A 20860-nucleotide genomic window follows, 5' to 3' on the forward strand; every position below is an offset into this window, starting at 1 on the left:
TTCAGACTTTAGTTTTGATGAGGTACAATGCAGCAGGCTCAGCAGCAGCACCAGCCCAGCCCTTTAACTTAGGTGCATTTGATCCCAAAGAGCATCTGGGGATTGGAGTCTCAGTGGCTCTCTTGTTTTTGCGTTCCCCTTTATTCATCATGTTTGCATTTCTCACCAGGCTAGGCAAGGAGCTTCTGTCTAGACAGAGACTAGAAACTTGAGCGTGGGGGAGAATAAGCCCAGTTACAGACACAGAACTGTTCACCTGAAATTAATTGATCTGAATATGGTTTGCATTGGTAGTAACTGTTTACGGAAATAGGACGGTGGTCTCAGTCCAATTACTGAGGATAGAGTGAGAGCACCCAGGGTTCTTCATCCCCAAACACATCACTAGGTGCTAAATGACACCATTTCTAGCAGCGCTGGTAGATACTAAGGATCTCATTGACAGGTAGACTGAGTTTCATTCACTCCTCTAGAGAGGTCTCCTTCAAAAAAGGCTGAGTCACCCATTGGATGGACAATGCCGGCATGTCTCCAGTCACCAAGGCTGTCAATCCAACATCAACGTTCATTAATAATGATGGTAACACAAGCCTGTTTTTTTCTGTTCTCTATGCACAGCAATGAAGAGCCCCACACCCACCGCAGTAAGAGAGTTATCACCCTCAACCTAAGGCAGGATGATTATTTTTATTATAGTAACAGCTAGTGGCTTCAGCTGAGATCAGGGCCCCATTGTGTTAGAGTTTCTACAAACACATAGTGCTCCTTAATCGAGGTGCTCTGAGAGTGGAGACACATTTCAGGATAATGTCTTCAAGGTCTTTAATACACTGACCTCTGATAGCTACATAGTGCTCACGCTCATTGTATCAACACAGAACGTAGCTCTTTGGTAGACTTTATCCATTCATGCACAACTGAATCTATCTGTCGTGTCATACTTTCACAACAGAAAAGAACAGATCCTCTATTGCAAAGCAGATATTCCTTGACAAAAACACCCTTACATTCCTTGATGGATAAATATAAAGATCTCATTCGCTTTTAAATCAAATGAAAGAAATACAGATGACAATATGCACGTGTTTTGATTAAAGCCTTTTCCTAATAGCTATCCAGATCTTCCACGGCAGTTCCAATCTTCAAGAAACAATAGAATTCATTGAGAAGAATGCTTCAAGATTGATACGAAATGAGTATAAACCAAGAGTAAAATATAAAGGGCCTGATCCTGTAATTGCTTTAGGAAAGAAACTTAACAGTCACGTGTAAGTTGTCTGGAGGGTTGGGCTCCAAATAATTTCAGGAAAACGGGAGGATTAAAAAAACCCATACCTTTAGTCTTTACTGTGACAAAGTGCCATGGTGGTTCATTAGCAGTCCCCAGGAAATAAACAAATCCCAGGGAGTCTCACTGCAGAGACAGAGGGAAAGCGTATTCCAAATCTAGTAGGTTTTTTCATTTCTAATGATTCTATAAATATTTAAAAGTAATCAAGCAGAGGCATCTGAAGTATTTACTAAGATATGTATGCCTAGATCAAGTGACTTATTGGAGGAAACATGTCAGGAAAGGCATTTTGGGATTGGATGTTTTTCTTTCTCTCTCTTCTTTTGTAATTAAGTTTTCCAATACTGAACCATTAAGAAAGTATAAATATGCACCAAGAACAAGAGGCATCATCCAACACAGCCTGTTGGTCAATCCCATAAAAACATACCAAGCAATAAAGACACTGTTGCAATTCAGGGCTATTGCACCTGTATTCTCCCTCCATGGACAAGCCAGGGCACCCACTCTAGGTTCTTAGCTCCTCAGCCATCCCCCGTCTTGGGTAGAGACATACAACTCTCTCTGGCTCCTGACTCCAAGCCACACAGTTCCCTGCCTTCACTGTGAGTTTCACAGTAAGTCAAACTGCTTCAGCAGGCCTGCTTTGCTTTCTCCTCAGGGGCTATAAACACTGTAATTGCCCACAGTTAATCCACCACACAATTTTTCTAAGCAAGCACATTTATTCTGAAGATAAAAGTATTTAGGAGAAAACGTACTGCATGCATGCTAATACATACTGCATGCATGCTAATAGCTTTCCACATGTCCCTCCATCCCCAACTCCAGTCATCGCTTTGGCAGATGATCCATCCTTCAACCTACCAAGGGGTTTTCTGTGGTTACAAGTCCATAAGAACTGTTAGCTGAGAACGGGCACTCCTGTAAATCTGAGAGTTCCTCGTTTATACAGTTTGTGCCTTTGATCTTGGAGCTCTGGGAACAGCAAACAATTGTCCTCCCTGCAGGGCGTAGATTCAAAGGGCTGGGTTTGGGCATAACCAGAGGCAGAGGGGATGGCGTAAAATTGCATTGACCTTCTCCTAGCGATTTCCCAGAGACTCCACTTCACACTATTGTCCTAACAGTTCATTGTCTGCCACATTGTCCAATATAGTCCTTTGATCACCCAGACCCACAATATTACAGAACCTTTGCATTTAATACACTGGACTCCAAAGATACTTAAACCTAATTCAGTCAAATCTCCCAAAGTACAGGGAATTCCATCTGTCACAGACACATTATTTTCTACCTTTAAATATTCCCCTTATGCCTCAACATAGTGTCAGAAGACAGAATTTCCGAGCCTCACACCCAAATGCAGGATAAATAGGATTTACCTAAGGGGGCTCAACCTATTGAAGTCCTGATTCCCATTCCTCTGCTCAAACCATTACTCAACAACAGGGCTATTCATTCCCAAGACAACCCGGGGTAGGAGGAGTGGGGGGAGATATCAAGAGGATGCAGCTCCTTTCCAACATCTTGTCTCCAGAAATCCTAGAGACTGATGCCTCAACATCTGGGCACGTTCTTCACTTGTCAAAGAGTGAAGAGTGTCATGGGACTTGCCAGCAATCTACCGAGCATAAACAGATGACAACGTGTCACAGTCTGGAAGGTTCTAAACCAGTTAAATTTCTTTGGAGATTTACGTTAGCTTGTGTTGAACCAAAGCTGTGATCAGGACTTTGCAGAGAATCCTACACAATAGTTACAGAGCATTTGCTTATCTTGCAGTGCGGCTGGGTTTGGTGTACACTTTAATGAGATGTCCCTGTCAAAATGCTTTGTGACAAGTAGGCTGAGCAGCACGTATACACAGGCTATATGTGAATGGGGCTTTGGGGCAATTACCGAATAGTGTCTATGTTTGCAATCCAAAATATAGCTCCTTTGATCAGCCTCCCTCATGTAAACTAATCCACACTTACAGCCAAGATACTGATTGACCTCAGACTATGTTCCAGGGGAGTTGGGATCTGAAGAACACTCCCACAGCCTTATCTCACTGGTTAGCAGTCAACCTGTTACAGAGCTGCAGCCTGCCGATACAGAGTGATCTGCTGACCTGTCGAAGATCCACACATGGATCTTCCTGACAAACTGATACATCCTTTTGTGACAACATGAGGTTCTGCTACAGTACTGGTCAGTTTCAACCTCTTCCCCCCCGAAACTACACACCTTCAATAGCCAGCTTTCGTGTTTAAATATTGTGATAATTTCTGGTTCCCCAACACCCAAAAAATACCAGAAAGATTTCATCCACTGCTCTTACAGTAATGTATTGCTTAACAAAACAAAACAAAAACAGCAGAATTTTGTCTTAAACAACTTAAGCTGGGTCTAAATGACAATTTTTTGGGACGATACAGTCTAACTTCATACAGTTTAAAGGTTTGAAATCCAGACTTAACTATAGTTATTGAAAAACATATGTGGCTAATTATCAATATTTGAACAACTCTGGGGTTTAAATTCATCCTCAAAAGGATATATAGGTCGATTTAAAGCCAGATTGCTGTCCGATTTTTCTTTTTGTTCACTATTGCTCCAAACACCACCCATATCTGCTATAACTGAAAGCAATGAGAAAGAAATATCTTGTTTCATTTGTTTACTTTTTTCCATTTGACAGCACTTAGTGCATAGTCTGCTTCACTGCGCTTTACCTGTGTGTATGGGTTTTACATGCAGCAACGGGGAAGGAAAAGTATGTTTAAAAATTGGAAAATGTCATTGTAAAACAAAACTAAAAAAGGCAGAGGAACTCGGGGACTGGTGTGGTATCTAAAACTATTTTTAACACATTTTTAAAATATTGATTGGATTTCAAGTTGCTGATATTCCTTCAATCACAGCAGTACACAAGTACTGCCATAATGAACTCATTTGGTCTACTTGTGCATCGTTGGTTACTTGTGTTTTCCAGGGTCAGGACCCCCATCCATCCCATAACTCTCACATACACATTACTGCCAAAGCTAATATTTCACTGTCATAATCATTTTACATAGTCATAACATTTAGAGATGATCCAAAACATGGTATAACATTTTTCATTTCAGAATGTGTAAATAACATTCTATAGGGAAGCATCATCATAGGCACATCACAAAGGGGAAAAAAGTGCAACAGCAGAAAAATATGATGAATTCATCCTAAAACAGATGGCGTGGTGTTGAAAAAAGTTGACATTAATAATTTCCAGGAAGGAATAAAGTTTGTACATTTAAGTGTGTTGATTAGAATTGTCTTTTAACTCATTCAGATTGTTATCAGCTGGTGAAAGTGGCAATGCCCAATACAAATGTTCATTTAAAAAAAAATCAGTAATTACATGAAAATGTAATTGATTATGGCTCCAATCCTGCAATCGGAGCCACGTGCATATGTATAGCAAAGAGACACACATCTATTCTGCTTAATTTTGATCTCTAGGGCTGAACTATGGGCTTGCCTGGTTGTGTGGCCCCTGGAGCAGGCCAGGAGGCAGACAGTGACTCTGAGATTGGTAATCAGCCTGCTGGGTTTCTTCTTGCCCTGAGAGGGAAGTACACTGCACCACGTCTATGGCCAAGGAAAGCTATTTTCCTCACAGTGCTGGCGCAGCTATGCTGACCCCTGTCTTGGGGCATGGTGCAAAATGCTGCCCATTCCCCACCCGGGCCTTCCCACTCCTGCTTGCATGCATGAGGGACAGAATGTGAGAAGAACAGGAGTACTTGTGGCACCTTAGGCCTGGTCTACACTAGGGGGGGATCGATCTAAGATACGCAACTTCAGCTACGAGATACGCAACTTCGTGGCTACCATTGGCCCGGAGCAGCGAACTGCAGCCAGTGGGAGCCGCGATCGGCCAGACCTGCAGATGGGGCAGGTAAACAAACCGGCCCGGCCCGCCAGGGGCTTTCCCTATACAAGTGGCGACCCCTGTTTGAGAAACCCTGGCGTAGCTGAAGTCGACGTATCTTAGATCGACTTAGATTGACTTACTTCGTGTCCTCGGGGCATGGGATCAACGGCCGCCGCTCCCCCATCGACTCTGCTTCTACCTCTTGCCCTGGTGGAGTTCCGGAGTCGACGGGGACAAGACACAATACATCGATCCCCGATAGATCGATCACTACCCGCCATACCCTTAGAGACTAACAAATTTATTTGAGCATAAGCTTTCGTGGTCTACAGCCCACTTCATCGGATGCATAGACTGGAACATATGTGAGAAATATATATACACACAGAGAATATGAAAAGGTGGAAGTAGCATGTGAGACTGTATCTTCCTCTGTACAACTACGCACAGCAAGGGTAGCTCACATGAACTTAAGGGGTTGCCCAACACTTCTTTACAGCCCTATGCATTGCATAATTTGCTCCTTGGCTTGCAAGAAAATCCGTACACTATCCTGTTTGGTGTTCTGTAATCTCCAGTTTCTTTGCCAGCAGTTTAAAAATTCAAATTTGGTGGCATTCACTTTAAATAATGCCACTTTATCTAGGGCAAGACCTGGCTCATTAAGTTGATTAAACTGACACTCACTTTGGTCTAGCAATAAGATCTTTGAATGAGACCTACCTCATCATAGACACTGTCATTTCTGCTGAAGTCGCCAACCTTCCTTGGAAGTACATGGACATGAACGTGCTGAAAATTCAAAAACAACAAACAATGGTGATTATCGTGATAATTTTTGTAGGCTGACAGTGATGTTTTCCTGACATCCTATTACTACACACTGGCTCCCACGCTATTATTATCAGAGGAAAAAAATGTTACCCTGTTCTATAACTGTACTGTAAATCTTCGGAGACTACGGAAGATGAAAAACATGAGAAAGCAACTTTGTTGTAATATGAGCTTTTGAGTGAAATGCCAGAAAGTTTAGGAATTATTCCGAGTTGTCAGTCTGAGTTGTATTTAGCCAGCGCTTTGAAATGACAGCATATCTTAACGCTGACTGTTGTGACTTTGAAACTGACAGGAATAAGAATTTGCCAACTTCGGATTGCATTAGAAGGTAGATAGCAGGTGTAAGCCGGGGGCTGCAGGGTCAGGGTTACATAGTGTTGGCTCGGCAGTGTTCTGAGAAGACTACGGGATAAAGGAAATTCTCCTCAGACTCTGCTGTCAAACCACACAGCTGTTCAGGTAGCAATGGTATTGTGGGGAGGACACATGGGGATGTACAGAATGCCTAACAGCATGTATTTTGCAAGACTAAAAAAAGATATGTTAAAGTTTTGCTTTTACAACATCTTCCAAGAAAGTGGAACCTGAATGTTGCTGGTACAATCTGTGGCGGAGGGCCCTGGTGGCATAAAACCCACTGAGAGTCCAGGTTCTGGGAGTGCAAAGGGCTCACAACTCTTATGAGGAAGAAGAGTTAAGGGACGAGTACAGCCAGAACGGGCGTGTGGAAATGAAGGAGCCTACTGATGTCAATGGGAGTCTTTCCATTGTCTTCAATGGACAAGGGATCAGGCCCCAAAGTTCCCTCCATATTCGGCAGAACCCCGGCATTGGTAGCTGCAAGAGCACCACCCTCCATCAAAAGCATCTCTTCCTTGTTAGCTGCCTCCAAGAGGAGTGATGTACTGTTGACATCAACAGCTCAGCTAAGATTGGCCCTGTTATTCTATGGAGAGAGAGGGGCTGTATTTAATCATGAACTCCGGGGAAAGATGGATAAATAAATAATTTCAAATAATGAAACGGGGATAAAATTCAAACAGGTGAACCCTCATCTTTTAATAATTATTACTGCTAAGAATCCTCACACCTGAGCTTGTGCAGAGCTTAAGACTAAGCTTGTTCAGAGCTTAAGACTAAGCTTGTGCATGACTAGCCTGGCGAACAGCAAACCAGGCTATTGCAGAGTATTTCAGCATCCGAGAAGAAGTGCTAAGGTGAATGTACATGCAGCCCAACTGAGAGACACTCCTACAGGACTGAAGCCTTTTGCCAGCTGGCTCTAAATTCAACCACGAAGCCTATCACAGATACTGCTACTACTGGGGCAAACAAATAGGTAATTGAGTCCCAAAGTTCAGATATGCCTCTGGACGAGCTAGAGAAGTAGGGGGAGAGGGGCAGAGAGCGAGAGAATTAAAGTCCAGCTGCAGCAGCCTGTGCATCTGTGGCCACAGCAGTAAAGCTCACAATCTCTCTCAGATATCTCTACAGCACCCACCAGAGTGGTATCTGAGCCTATGCTAGAATTATATCACAGCCATGGGATATTGAGCATTTATATAATGCTTTCCAGTCTGAGCCTTTAACAGCTTCTCTCCTCTCCGCCAGCCCAGTGGGTAGCTAAGTATCGCTATCCGTTCACAGTGGGGACCCTCGGATACAGCCGCCCAAACGCCTTCCTGGTGTAACTTCACTGCAGTCAGTTCGAAACTCACTTTTGTCCCTGACTCCCTTCATAGCATTAGACAAGTCATGTCAGTCAGTCTGGCCCAGCTCTGTCTTGGATTCAGCCCCATTGGCTGCAGCAGGGAAGTTCCTGTGACGTGTACAAAGGAAGATTCGGGAGCTGGAGGCAGCCGTTCTCAGCAGAGAGCTGTCCTCCGTGGGCTCCCCTGCCAGCAGAGACGCCACATGAAGAGCATCAGGCCAAACTCCCCTTCGCAAAGGCTTTTCCAGGCTGGATGGAGGGGGCTACAAAATGGCAAGCTGGCTTTGCTTTCTCTTTTCCCTGCTCTCTCTCGTCTCGTAACCCATCCCTGAATACAACCCTTCAATCTGTCATTGGGGAGGGAGAGCAAAGGGTCCTAGTTAGACTAGGATTTAGCTGGGGATGGTCCTGCTTTGAGCAGGGGGTTGGACTAGACGATCTCCCGAGGTCTCTTCCAATGCTATGATTGTACAAAGCCTCATACTCAGTGCCTAGATAGAGCCGAGCTGGGGGCATCAGAAACAGCCCTGAGTGCTTTGTGCAAAGTGTTATCTGCATTTTGCCCCGGTATCACTTGCTGAGTTGCAAATCAACCCCCACTGATGAACCGCAGAATACATGGCTCAAGTGCAGATTGAGCCCAAAAATCAAAATAATTTTGCCTGTTTGTTTGGTAGGAAATTTACACACTGCGATACGGTGTTAGCTTCAGTCCATAAAAAGCCTTTGCTCACTGGAATAGAGAGAAATTACAGAAAAAGTTTCAGTTAGCAAGGTAGTCTGAATACCTCTCCCTTTTTAACTAGACTGACCTAGAGAAAGCTGAGGCATACTCTATTGTTTATGCTGAAGAAAAATAATACAGAAAAATAATAATCAGGTTACAGCTGAAGATGCTTTTTGTAGGTTAAAAACTGTGTTTTTTGAGTAATACATCAGTGATAGTGTACTGATAGTGGATTATACTAATATATCATGAAAGCGATAGTGCTGGTATGATGTATTAGTGCAATACATCATCTGGGCATCATTGCTCTGATGATCTATTGCTCAAAACCACACTGCAAGCTGAAAGTTGCTCATTGGTACCACTGGGCCTTCAATTTTACATTTGGAAAATTAAGGATTTTCAAGAAAAAGAAGAGAATGGAGCTTAAAGGTTGTGCTGGAAATTTCACCAGACCAGAAAGCTTTTGGGGTGCTTCTTCGATTTAAAATGTACACTATATTCTGTAAATAACCTGCCATTCAGTTTCTCTCCTTCTGGAACACAGGTCTTGATAGATCCCTGACACTGGAATGTTTGAATGCATTTCTGTCCATTTGTCTATAGCCTTATATCAGCTAGCTAGTGGTAGACAAAGACAAACAGAGCTATTTTTAATAGTTGTTTTCATTTCTGTGGGAAAGTGTCCCAAGGTATATTTGGGATAGGTACTATATATGACAGACACAGACAAGCTGGGCAATTCAAGTAGGAACATGATCCAAACCCTACTGAAGTCAATGGGAAGGCGCCTATTGATTTCAATGGACTTGGACTCAGGCTCTAATACTGAAAAAAGCAGTAAGATACAATGCACGCTGACTTGCACTGTAAATGTTTCCTAATGTGACCCTCTATCCAGGAAGGCTGCCTGCGATTAGAATTAAAAAGGAGAAACACAAAAGATACACCAATTGTATTAAAAAAAAACAACCCCTGCCCATGTTTATACCAGCATCTGGGCCACTTAAAAACAGTAGGACAATTGCATGGTTCGTTCCCCTTTACTATTTGCATTATGTTTTTATGGAACGCGATCTGTTGTAGAACAAACTCTAACTACCCTATTTAAAAACCAAGAGGGATGCTTTTCGGATGAGGTAACCACGACCAAGTAAGAAAGCAGGTGCTTTGACTGCAGATATCCCAGATACCTTTTTTTAATGCTCTGAAAAGAACATAGAGGACAATCTGAATTCTCCCTACTGCTTGTGTAATAGAGTCAAGCAGGAGCTGCGAGGTGCAATTACATCTGAAGTGGTTTCCTTCTCTTCTGCTTTCCTGAGAAAATAAGGGGATAAAATAGCAGCGTGGACCTGGAGGTGGCATGTGGTGAGAAACATCTAGGACAGGGAACTTACACCTTCTTTCATTTGCCTTCCAATTTAACAGCCTTCTAGGTGGGTTTTTTGTGTGGGTTTTTTTTGTTTTTTTGGTTCTTCATTCATTTTTTCTTTCACTAAGGCCTTGATCCAGCAAGGCCCTTAAGCACTGGCTCAACAGCAGCATGTAAATAGAACCATTAGGTTGATTGATTCAAGGGGACGATTCACATGCTGGAAATTACGCACGTGCTTTAGTGCATTGCTGGATAGGGGTCTATGGTTAGTTCTCAGACGCCACCTGACAGCCAAAGACTAAGTGCCAGATCCTCCTGTGTGACCTGGCTGCTCTGAGACTCTCCAGTGGCACAGAACATCCCTACAATATGCTTAAGAGCCATCTGAAAATTCCCCCTGGCCACAAAGACAGCATGGGCCTGTGATTAGAGCACTGGGACCCTGTCCTATTCCAGTCTGCCGCTTACACTGGGCAAGTCACTTAACTTCTCCATACCTCAGTTTCTTCTCTCACCCTTCATCAATCTTGTCTCTTTAAATTACAAGTTCTTCATGGCAGGAAGTGTTTCTGTACAGTGCCTAGCACAAAACCACCCTGATTTCATTTGGGGCCTCCAGGCACCCCTGTAATAGAAATAATCAATAATAATAGCAGCTCATGCACCTCCCTCCTAGCTACATCCTGGGGTGAGGGCTATGGCCAGTGACATCCCTATGGCTGGGATCCCTGAACTGCACTCTAGGGCCATGGGCAGATAGCATAACATAAAGCAGCCCAGAGGTTGCTCTACTTTACACTGGTAAAAATGGCCAAATGGCTTCCAGACTAGGGAGGGAAGATGAGAAGATAGGGTGGAGAGGTGGCTTTTAACTTCCTTCCTGACCTGCACCGAGCTGCGGCTGAGCTATGCTCAGGAGCTGGGCCTACGTCTTCTTTGCCTAGAATCCATGATGATCTGTCAGATTAGATTCCTTGCTGACCTCAGAGCCTCTTAGCAGCTTCACAGTGTTCTCTTCCCGTGAATTTAGCTCAGGAGAGAGGTAACAGATCGACAGCCCTTGGAAGCTGTGGTCCAGCCCGAATTCATAGAAAAAGTGCAATCGTGTTCACGCTCGTCCCGCCCACCCCAGGGTAATTAATGTGCCCCACCCTTGTTTGGAAGGACCACAAGTAGCGAAGAGAGCAGGTCACTCTCTAGATCCCACGCCCTTCAACCGTCAGCCCCGCCCCACTCCACTGAACAGCTTTCAACCGCTGCTGAGCTGCATTTCCTTTTTCTTAAAGAGCGCTCTTTGGTTTCCCATTATTTTGATACAACAATCCATGGTACTGACATCAGGACAGAGATGTGTGAACTTGCACCTGCAGTGCTTTGTGTGTTTAGCCACTGGTTTTGTTTCTGTTCGGATTTGGCACGTTCCAAACACCAGTGTGTGCCAGTCACAGAAGAAATCCCCCAAATGCTCTTTTTTACGACCTTCAGAAAGTAATGCCTTTTACTGCAAGCTCTCTAGGCAGGGACCACATTTTAAGTGCTCCCTCAATATGAAGAATGATCAATAAACACCAATTGCTAATGGGGAGATTGATCAGGCTGCACGACAGGAAGCAGTGACAGCCCCATCACTTGACAACCCGGAATGCCCTGTAAGAAGCAAGCTTGCATGGGCCAGGGAACTGACTAGATCCAGCAGATCTTTACCATCTCCAACGTTTGTGTTTCAATGAAGGAATCTTAGGCTCAGGACTATGCAAAATTTTCAATGTGACTTTGGAAGTGGCAGGCTGCCTAGGTCATTCAAGAGTGCACTAATCTCTCTAATATTGAAATCTGGCAAAGAGGCAGGCGTTTGTGGGAATTATACCTCTAAAGAATTATACCAATGAGCGTGAGCTGCAAAATACTTGCAAAAATCTTAGCCAAGAAAACTGGAGCCTGTTTTCCTAGAGATAATCCATCCTGCTCAGGTGAGTTTTGTTTTAATATTATAGGCCATGCACAGAGTGATGCCTATAGCTAAGGTGGTATACATATATAGAGAGAGAATCATGTTTGAATAGCCGATCAGTCCCCTTGCACTAGTTATAGAAATGTCTGTTGATAGGCTAGGAATAGCTTGCAGAAGTGGATGTTGAAGGTGATTTTGGCAACAGATGGAATGCTAAAGACAGGTGTTGAATCAGCCATCATTAACATATGGCACCGTGAAGGATACAGAAGATCCTGTACTATTTTATTACTATTGTGTGTGCCGTTTGCCTGGTTGTTATACTGCTTGTTGCAGGGTTACAAGGATAACTTCCAGCAGGAAAGGAAACAATAGCCCAGCTAAGAGTTTGTCAGCACTGATCTGGGGCTATTAACTGTAACCACCACTGGTGGGATGAATAAACTGGTTCAGGAGGCCCAGGACAAGAAACCGGGGGCCCTGAAGACAGAGAGGGAAACACAAGGGTGGCACGGGGCAGACTGTCCCCCCACACCCAGAAGTGGGGGTGTCTGGATGAGCTAAGCCTATCTAAATTTCGGTAAAACAAAGTGTGAGAGGTAATAGCCTTTATTGGACCAACTTCCGTTGGTGAGAGAGACAAGCTTTTGAGCCCCACAGAGCTGTGAAGCTGGGAATACCTTTCCCAGACATGAAGAAGAGCTCTGTGGGGCTTGAAAGCTCGTCTCTCTCACCAACAGAAACTGGTCCAATAAAGGCTATTACCTCGCCCACCGCCTCTCTCTAATATCCTGGGACTGACATGGCTACAACTACATAGCATATAGGTTAGACAACTGCTCACAGGCCCTCTGTGGTTTTAATCCTTTTCTCTTGTTATGCTTTGATTCCTTCTGGTTTGTCTCACTGTATTCTCACATTGGTCACAAGCCCCAAAGGGATGTCTTACAGGGCATCCAAATCCACTCAGGCCTGCTCTGCAATCATAGCTGGTATAAAGGGTTTGCAGTCAAGGAGCCAGTCTGGAGTGAGAGAAAGGTGAGATTCCACGGAGGGAGGTGAAGGCTCAGAGCCTGTCACCTATGCAGACTGCACTTGTGGGGGAGGTGTCAGAGGTACGGCCAGCTCTGCTCTGTGACAAGCATTACAACCTTCCTGGCAGATAAAGGCACTGATCAGGACAAGTCACTTTCCCACATGTTACTGAGCTGTGCTCTGCGACCTGCGGCGATATGCCCCAGGCACAACGTTACAATCAAAGGGACCGTGGTTGGGAAAAGAGCAGAGTTTTGCTGACCGCACTTTCTTGTTTGCTTGAGAACTTCTGCCGTCCATTCCAAAGACACTGGATTTTACAGGAGAAAAAGCTTCTCATGACAAGATTCACAGCAAGAATTCCAGAATAATATCCAGCCTCTGAGTAAGACTGAGAGTGGGTGACAAAGGGTAACATACACACTACTTAGATAGCAATATGAAAAATAGGACAATTCTCCCTTCTTGTAAATTGGTCTTCCCATAGCACATCCATTTGTTATTCTTGATTAACTACTTGATCAGTTGGCCTGTAACAAAAGCACTCTGTAAAAGAAAGGTCTGAACACCTGTAGGTAGTTAGTTACTAGAAAAAGCTCTCTCTACTGGCCCATAAAGATATGTAGCATTATCTGTAAGTTAGTAGGTTCAATAAAGTTGTTGTTGTTGTTATGCAATGCAAACAACTTCAAAGGTGCAGCCCTTCCCATTCATCAGTTTCTAGCAAGCCCCACCTAGGTAGGTCTAGAGACCAGGCATCTACAGATTCTTGGTTTGTCTTGGTTTCCACCTAGCTGGTATGGAGAGCCCCCTCCCAAGTTCTCGCTAACCCCGCACCTCCTACAGAGGCTTCCCTGGTTTCTCTGCCTGGGAGCACTGGAGAGCTTTCACCAAGCTGCCTTCTTCTCAGCAAGATCCTTGAACCCTCACTGGCTGCCCTTGTATTCCCCAGCAGACTGGGTCCTGGTCACAGGCTCCCATCACAGAGGGCCGACACTGAGAGGCAGAATCAGCACTAGTGGCTCACCTGTAACAGAGGAGATTACAGGCATGGGTTGCAGGGAGGACAGTGGTGCTTTTAGCAGTGAGAGAGTGCTGGGGAGAAAGGGAAAGCTTGGAGGGGAAGATACTGAGTCTAGTATTGGTCATTTAGGTGTAAGATGATGGTGAGACATGCAGGAGATGTCAGAGATGCGGGGGGATTGGATTAAGGGAGACAGGCTGGGAGCTGAAAGATTGAGTCATCCAAACAGAGATGGCAGCTGAAGCTTTGTGAGCGGATGGGATCACCTAGAGACAGGGTGCAGAGACAGAAGAGGACCAGGGAAACAGCCCTGTGGGAGAATGGGGGAGATCTCCAGGCAAGTCCCATGATGCTTTTGCTTTTTCCTTGCTTCCAAGGGCTAAGCTGCAGGGTTGTACTCAGACAGGTAACCCGAGCAGCCACTCACACTGCTGTGGCCACACCGCTAGTTTTAGCACGCTAGCTAGATCAGCGCTAACGTGCGTGTACATCTGCCCGAACTGGGAATGCCACCTCCCAGTGCCAGCCTAGCCAGACCCTTAGTGAAGTATATTTTCAAACAGCTCCCACTGAGAGATTTACCAACTTAGAGATCCAATGTCCTCAGTAACCGACTTATCTGTCGACGACTAGGAAATGTTACAAAGAGGAGCTGTGGGTGGGCCGGAACAAAGACCTCTGACACCATAATGATAGGAATGGAAGGGAAAACTATGCAAGAACCTTTTCAAACCCACTCAAGAGCTGAGGTTAAAACTTATACAGCACAGGGGAACGTTGAGCGTTTACTGGAGGGCAGCCAAAAAGCAGGAAACCTGGCATGAATCATGATCATTAGCCCATGCAGCAGCACCGTTTGCGTCAATGTGGGTCCTATGGCACTGTCTTTCTGAGAGGTAACGAGGGACTGAGTGAAAGTGAACCAGGCCTGCAGCACTGCCACTGAGCTGAAAGCAGGCTCCTTGCCCCCTCACCCACGGCCCGAGGCTCAGCACTTGGGAACAACTCTGTGGAAGTCAACGAAGTTCCACTGCCGTAAAGCTGGGACGAGAGGAGAATGTGGCCCATGGATTCTTGCCATCTACCTCTCACCTCTCTGCATGAGCCATCCTATCACCATTCTGTCTCTACAAGCTCTGGGAACTATTCTAGGATCATTTAAACAATCCAGAAGATAAGGCTGGGACTGGGAATCAGGCACTCAACTACCACAGAATCTGGTTATTTAATTCCCTTCAGCTCTTTTCAAAATCCCTGCTTTCTGGGGCAGAGCCCCTCCTTTCGATGGGCTGCAATCCGGAGCCCTGCAGCACTCCCCTTAGCTCAATGCCCTGGGTGAGGAGGGAAGGGTTTGGCCCAATGAGAGGTATGTCCTTGTGTTAACTCTCCCGCCTGTGCATGCAGAGTGAACAACTGTGCCCTTTATGTGAGCAAGGGCTGCAGCCAAAGAACAGTGATCTCAGCAGGTTTCCCTCCCCATCAGAGCCAGAGAATGCAGGGGCTGTCTGGCCTGTCATTCAGCTCCTTTGTGCCACTACAGGGGTGCAAAGGGGCCAGATTCTGGCTGCAAATACCCAGCACAGAATGTTCAACGGAGGGGGAAGTCGCTGCCGGTGCATCTGAGCTGGGTCTAAGCCCTGCACCTCTGTGCCCCCAGGAGCCATTTTCAGAATTGTTAGGGCCAGGGGCTTGCCAAGCCAATTCCTGGCCACATCCTGCCTGGTGCCAATTGGAGCTGTGGTACAGCCCTGCCCTGTTGTGTTTACTTTGTTGTCAAGCAGTAACAACGCTGTAGTATTTACATCGTATCTTCCACCCAAGGATCTCAAACCATTCTCCAAATAGCAGTGAATTGAAAACCTTGCTGCACCCATGTGTAACATCGTCTCCATTTTACAGATAAGGCACAGAAAGGTGAAGTGACTTGCCCAAGGTCCCATAGGAAGCCTGTGGCAGAGTCCAGGACAGATCCTGAATCACCTGGCTCTCAGTTCTATCCCTTGCCCTAGATCAGCCTTTCTCCTTAATATCCGTATCTGCCGCAAAGCATTGGATGCAAATTTAAACTGTGACTGCATATTCCCCCCCAGTCTTTACTTATGCCGTGATGAATGCATATTGCCTTAACACTTGCCATACACATAATTACAGTTCTTTAATTTGCTTCAATAACATGTATTATAATAAACATTTACTGCTCCACGAATAAACATTGAAATGAAGCTCCTAATGGGGGTTATGTGTTTCGAAGCCATTCATGGCATCGGTAAAGTCTCTCTCTACACTTAATGAAAGCCATTTCCATAATCTGTGCATTATTGCTTAAGCCTCCCTTTAGGAATATTTTACAAAGTAAAATTTCTGTGAAATATTATCAGCCCAAAGAGAAAATGTTAAGAGGATTATCAAATTGTCCTGTTAAAGGGACAGCGCACGCTTTCATGTCCCTCCAGAGATGCTAACACACTAATTATGGGGAATGTGCTAGCTAATTATCTCACTGGTCCAGTGCATTATGACTGTGCTTTTCACTTCAGAGACCTCGTTTAATGAAAAGAATGGGAGCCCTCTAAAAGGTCAGATACAAAGGGCAATAAAATGCTAATTTATTTTCTAGCGCTAATCAGATACATTTCAGACCCCGAAAAAATCTTGTAAGGTTCAGCAGGCTCCAGGAGGTAAAGGTAGAATCAAGAAATGAATGACAAATATTCCTGTCCACAGAGTCTGATACAGCTTAACTCATTCTAATTCATACCGTCCCATAACTAATTTCCAGGGGCTGATCCTCACCTCATTGAAGTTAGTGTGAGTTTGACCATTGGCTCTGATAACAGATGGACTTGGTACCTGAAATGAGATCTAAAGACCATTGATGTCACTGGAAAGACTCTAGAGGACTTTCAGGTCCCTAGAGAATTAATAATGATCTCTCTCTCTCTCTCACACACCCACACACGGTATTTTTCCACATGCATAGGGACAGCTGAGATAAGGGGTGAAATATACCTTGTCTCCACTAGAAGGAAATAAGAGCATCCAAAATAGTTCCAACAGTCCAACCTCTCTTGAGGACAGGAGCAGGGATGGAAGCGATGGAGGGCCATCAGAGAAATTCAGTTGTAAATGGATTTACACAGGAGACAAAAACAATGACTTGCTTTTTTGGGAGGGGGGACACTAATATCTCCTTTGGATGGTTATCTGTTACACAATTGTTGCAAGTATGTTCTAGAGGGACAGGGTTCGTTTCTGAGGGACTGAAGTATTGTTCATGTCTCCTTCCTGGCTGCTCTTCCATTCATTAGAGCCATTCAAAGAGGGGCCACTGCAAGGAGAAGGTAAAGATTTTCAGTGACAGTCCCTAAACCAAGCCCCACAACTCTGGGTGAATGATGAAATATCACAGGATCGGTCAGTCTGTTGGCCAAAACTCCCCAAGCTTTGTGTCAGTCATGAGTCCTCTTCCATCCCTGAGAGCCACATTGCCTTAGAACTGGTGATATCTCTGTGCCTAGGTGCAACAAGCTCAAGACCAAATAAAGTTATTTATATACAAAAACTACACCAAGCAGCCATCGCTCCCTGAGTGTAGGAATATTTTTCTGTTTTATTGCCAAGTCTGCACATTCATCAGAGCGCTTTCGCTGCTTCAGTGAAATCTTTTACATGTAAAATGATCTTCTGCTATAAAAAGCTGATTGTAGGCGATTTAGTATTTCAAAGAGGGCAATTTATGTGACTGGAACAAAAAAAAAGTTCAACAGAAACAGAATTTTACTTAATCAGAATTTTTTTAATGTTTCAGTGTGGTTTTCTCTTCATATTTTTCTTCCCACGGTACTGGCCTCTGTCTTTCAGTTAGCTTGAAATAGAAGAACTTAGCTAAATCATGATTTTTCTCTATTTGCATATATGTCATTTTCCAATCTATTCTTCACCTTGTATTTAATGTGTTCTTAGAGTCATCATATGCGCAGGTGCCGATCTTGCAATTGCTTGGACATATCCTCAACTTTAAGCCCCTGAAGTCAATGGAACTGCTCATACGCTTTAAAGTTAAGCAAATTTGGAGTGTTTGCAGGATCAGAGCCTATGTTTTCAAAAGGGCCGAGGCCCGCCATCCCTTTTGACTAACACAGTTTTATTCACAAAGGGCAATACTCCTGTTTATTTCAGTGGTGCAGGATCAGGCTCAAAATGAATTGCAATTGTAAATCTCAGTACTTGCACCTCTTGCCACCTGAGTTACATCTGCAGGGAGGGTGTTTGAGACTCAGGCAATCAGATTTATCCTCGCAGTTCAATTCTGGGTGCCAAATGCTGGCACAAATTACATCTGCCAAAGGGAACATAGATCCTTTAAGTCGGTCATCTCAGGCCTGATTCAAAGCTCACTGAAATGAATGGAAAGACTCATTGACTTTGGATCAGCCCCCGAAGAACCGCAGGGTGTCACCACCAATGTTACCTCAGGTTTGTGGTGGTGTTTTGTTTCTTTATTTGTTTTTTTTATAAAACTCAAGGGCAAGCTCACTCGAAGGTCTCGAAAAATCAATCTCTACACATTACTGAGTGTGACTAGCAGCCATGAGAGTTACCATCCAGAGAAGAAAGGATCTCATCTCCCAAACTGATGGTGCAAATGCTCATTCATTCTAGTGCTGCTCTAGCAGCAGGCGATTTCTTCTTACTCTTCTTCAGATTTGGCCTGAATCTACTCCATTAAAGTCAGCGGCAAAACTCCCATTAACTTCAATGGTGCAGTATCAGGTCCCTTCTGAGTTAAAGAAAGATGACATCAGAGCTGGTCAAAAATGTGGAAGAATAATTACAAAAATCATCCCAGCCTTTTGTGGGTTTTAATCCCAATTTAAAAACAGCTTTTTTCCCCAGTTAGCACTTTGCAATCAGATGTTATCACATTTCGTTTTTCTTTGCCTTGTTCATATTAGACTCTAAACTCTTCTGGGCCAGGAATGCAATTTACTAAATGTCTGTACAGCACCTTGCACAAAACGACCCTGAGTCGGTCTAGGCCATTATGCACTGCTACAATAACAATAATAATCAATCCAAAGAAAGGCATCATTCATTAGTAATTGGCGAAAAACAACACAGCCGTTTCACTTTGCAGATTTAATTAAGGAAATGTATATCTATTCAACCCTTCTGTATATTCATGAGCCATTTACAGGCAAATGGTACACTTAGTAACAGAGCTCGTCTAGTGCACCCTAACCTTGATCCACATGAATTACCCCTAATTGGGAAAAGAGTTATTTCAAAATCATTTACATCTGAGAAGTGCTTTAAACCTTAGAACTTTGTAAGATTTCTAATAGACACTGCAGTTTGCCAGGCTCCCAGCTGAGACTGCCAGACCTGCTGTACTGGAGAACTTGCACCAGGCATTTGGTCCAAAACGTCCATTGATTGCTGTGATGAAGGCCACATGGGCAGGAGGTCGGTAAACGTGTGCAGTTTATGATTATGTCCCTAAGTCATTTAACCTTCCAAATTAACATTGTGTGCACCTTGTCACCCAACAGGGGGCTGTACAAGCAGGTGAAAAGATAGATGTATATTCCTAATGACTGCTTAGGAGACTGCTGAGCTTTGGTCTGTGCCCATGTTGGTTCAGTTCATTAATGTAATTAACCAACAATCAATCTTTCTAAATTAGTTACACAAAAACAGCCCTGCCAGATCAACTGACATGAAAGTGAGGTCACGCTCCGTTTCTGCACGATTTAACACTCACACTGGAACAGAGTACAGGCCGTTAGAAGCATGGCAAACTGGAGCCAAATTCATTTGAAACTCTACAACTTAATTACAGTGTACAAAATCTGTGCAGCTGGCTTGGTGTTATTTTGCATGGGCTGCCATGTTTGCTGGAAAACACCTTGGTGATCCAAAGAGCTCAAAGAAGTAAAGAATAGCAGACATCTGCTCTCAAATACATATGGTTAATCAGAAGATTATAGAAAACTGTTTCTCGTTAGTGAAACAGAAAGTTGGCCCAAGCAGACGGCTTCACAGTTCCCCGGTGTCAGCACATGAGACGCACCACCACAGAGTTCTGATTGGCATCACCGAACTTAGAAAGAACCCTGACAAGTGGAAGAAAGTGACACCAAGAAAGCGGCTCCCTCGCTGAACCTGCAGTTAGCACCTGGCCTCTTGATTTGGGCTCACAGGAAAACGACCGGACAAATAAGACAGAAAATGGCTTTCACGGAACAAAACGTGATCTGTAAAAAGCTCAATGATGGCTCTGAGCAAGGGACAAGGGCAGAGCAGGAGCAGACTGAGACTCCAAGAATCATGCCGCACACCTGCTTGTTGCCTCCTGCTCTGGGAGGACAGGTGGAGAAGGCCTCTGCTAGGCCTACATCCCGCTCAGGAGCAGGCTGGCATGTTGCCAAGGTGACCACGTCTCCACCCATTTCCCCAGCTCCTTCCCACTCGCTCCCAATGCATGCACGGGGCATGAGGCAGTCGTAGCTAACCATGGTATGAATGAGCCAAACTGAGTGCTGGGCTCAGGGGAACCAGGAAACCGATCCCCACACTTTCCATTTGCAGCCCTCTCTCTGTGCCCACGGCGATGAACACACCAAGCGGAACGCACACACTTCCATTCTGCAAGGTGCAAGGCAGGTAACGGGTGATTGTTTTCCGGATGCAAAACATGATCTGCACCTCTGTGGGCGGGTGCCCAGCAGGCTAATTTGAGGCTAGTAGGCAGTTTGCTTTTTAACCCTTACAACTGAACCTGCGCTAAGCTGCTCTTCACTTCTCCCAGCAGGCTGGGTTTGGAATTCATCCTTATGTTCACCCAGTAAGCCAGCATCTGGCTCGTCTTCATCCCTCACACTGACTGAGCGGATCCGATTGCTTCCACTGGGTATAGCAGAAAGCGTTTTGCTGACATCACTACTGAGCCCAGGTCTGATCTCCGGTTGAAGCAGCCACATAGGGAATACGCAGAAGTGA

General features: G+C 44.7%; 1 protein-coding gene across 10 annotated transcripts in view; it reads right to left on the minus strand.

The window, feature by feature from the left end:
- FHIT (fragile histidine triad diadenosine triphosphatase) overlaps window positions 1-20860 on the minus strand; it is a 1025256-nt gene that overhangs the window by 134562 nt on the left and 869834 nt on the right. For 8 of the 10 annotated variants that reach the window (XM_045023388.1, XM_045023393.1, XM_045023387.1 and 5 more), the window contains one exon: window positions 5919-5987. The exons of 1 other annotated variant lie outside the window; for it this stretch is intronic. In XM_045023388.1, the coding sequence (XP_044879323.1) occupies window positions 5919-5987 (69 nt within the window). Of the gene's footprint in view, window positions 1-3845; window positions 3919-5918; window positions 5988-20860 lie in introns of those variants that run through there. One more of the 10 variants, XM_045023397.1, reaches the window with a different exon arrangement.

This window comes from Mauremys mutica, chromosome 7 (genome assembly GCF_020497125.1).
Source record: "Mauremys mutica isolate MM-2020 ecotype Southern chromosome 7, ASM2049712v1, whole genome shotgun sequence".
In the NCBI taxonomy this organism is placed as follows: domain Eukaryota; kingdom Metazoa; phylum Chordata; order Testudines; family Geoemydidae; genus Mauremys; species Mauremys mutica.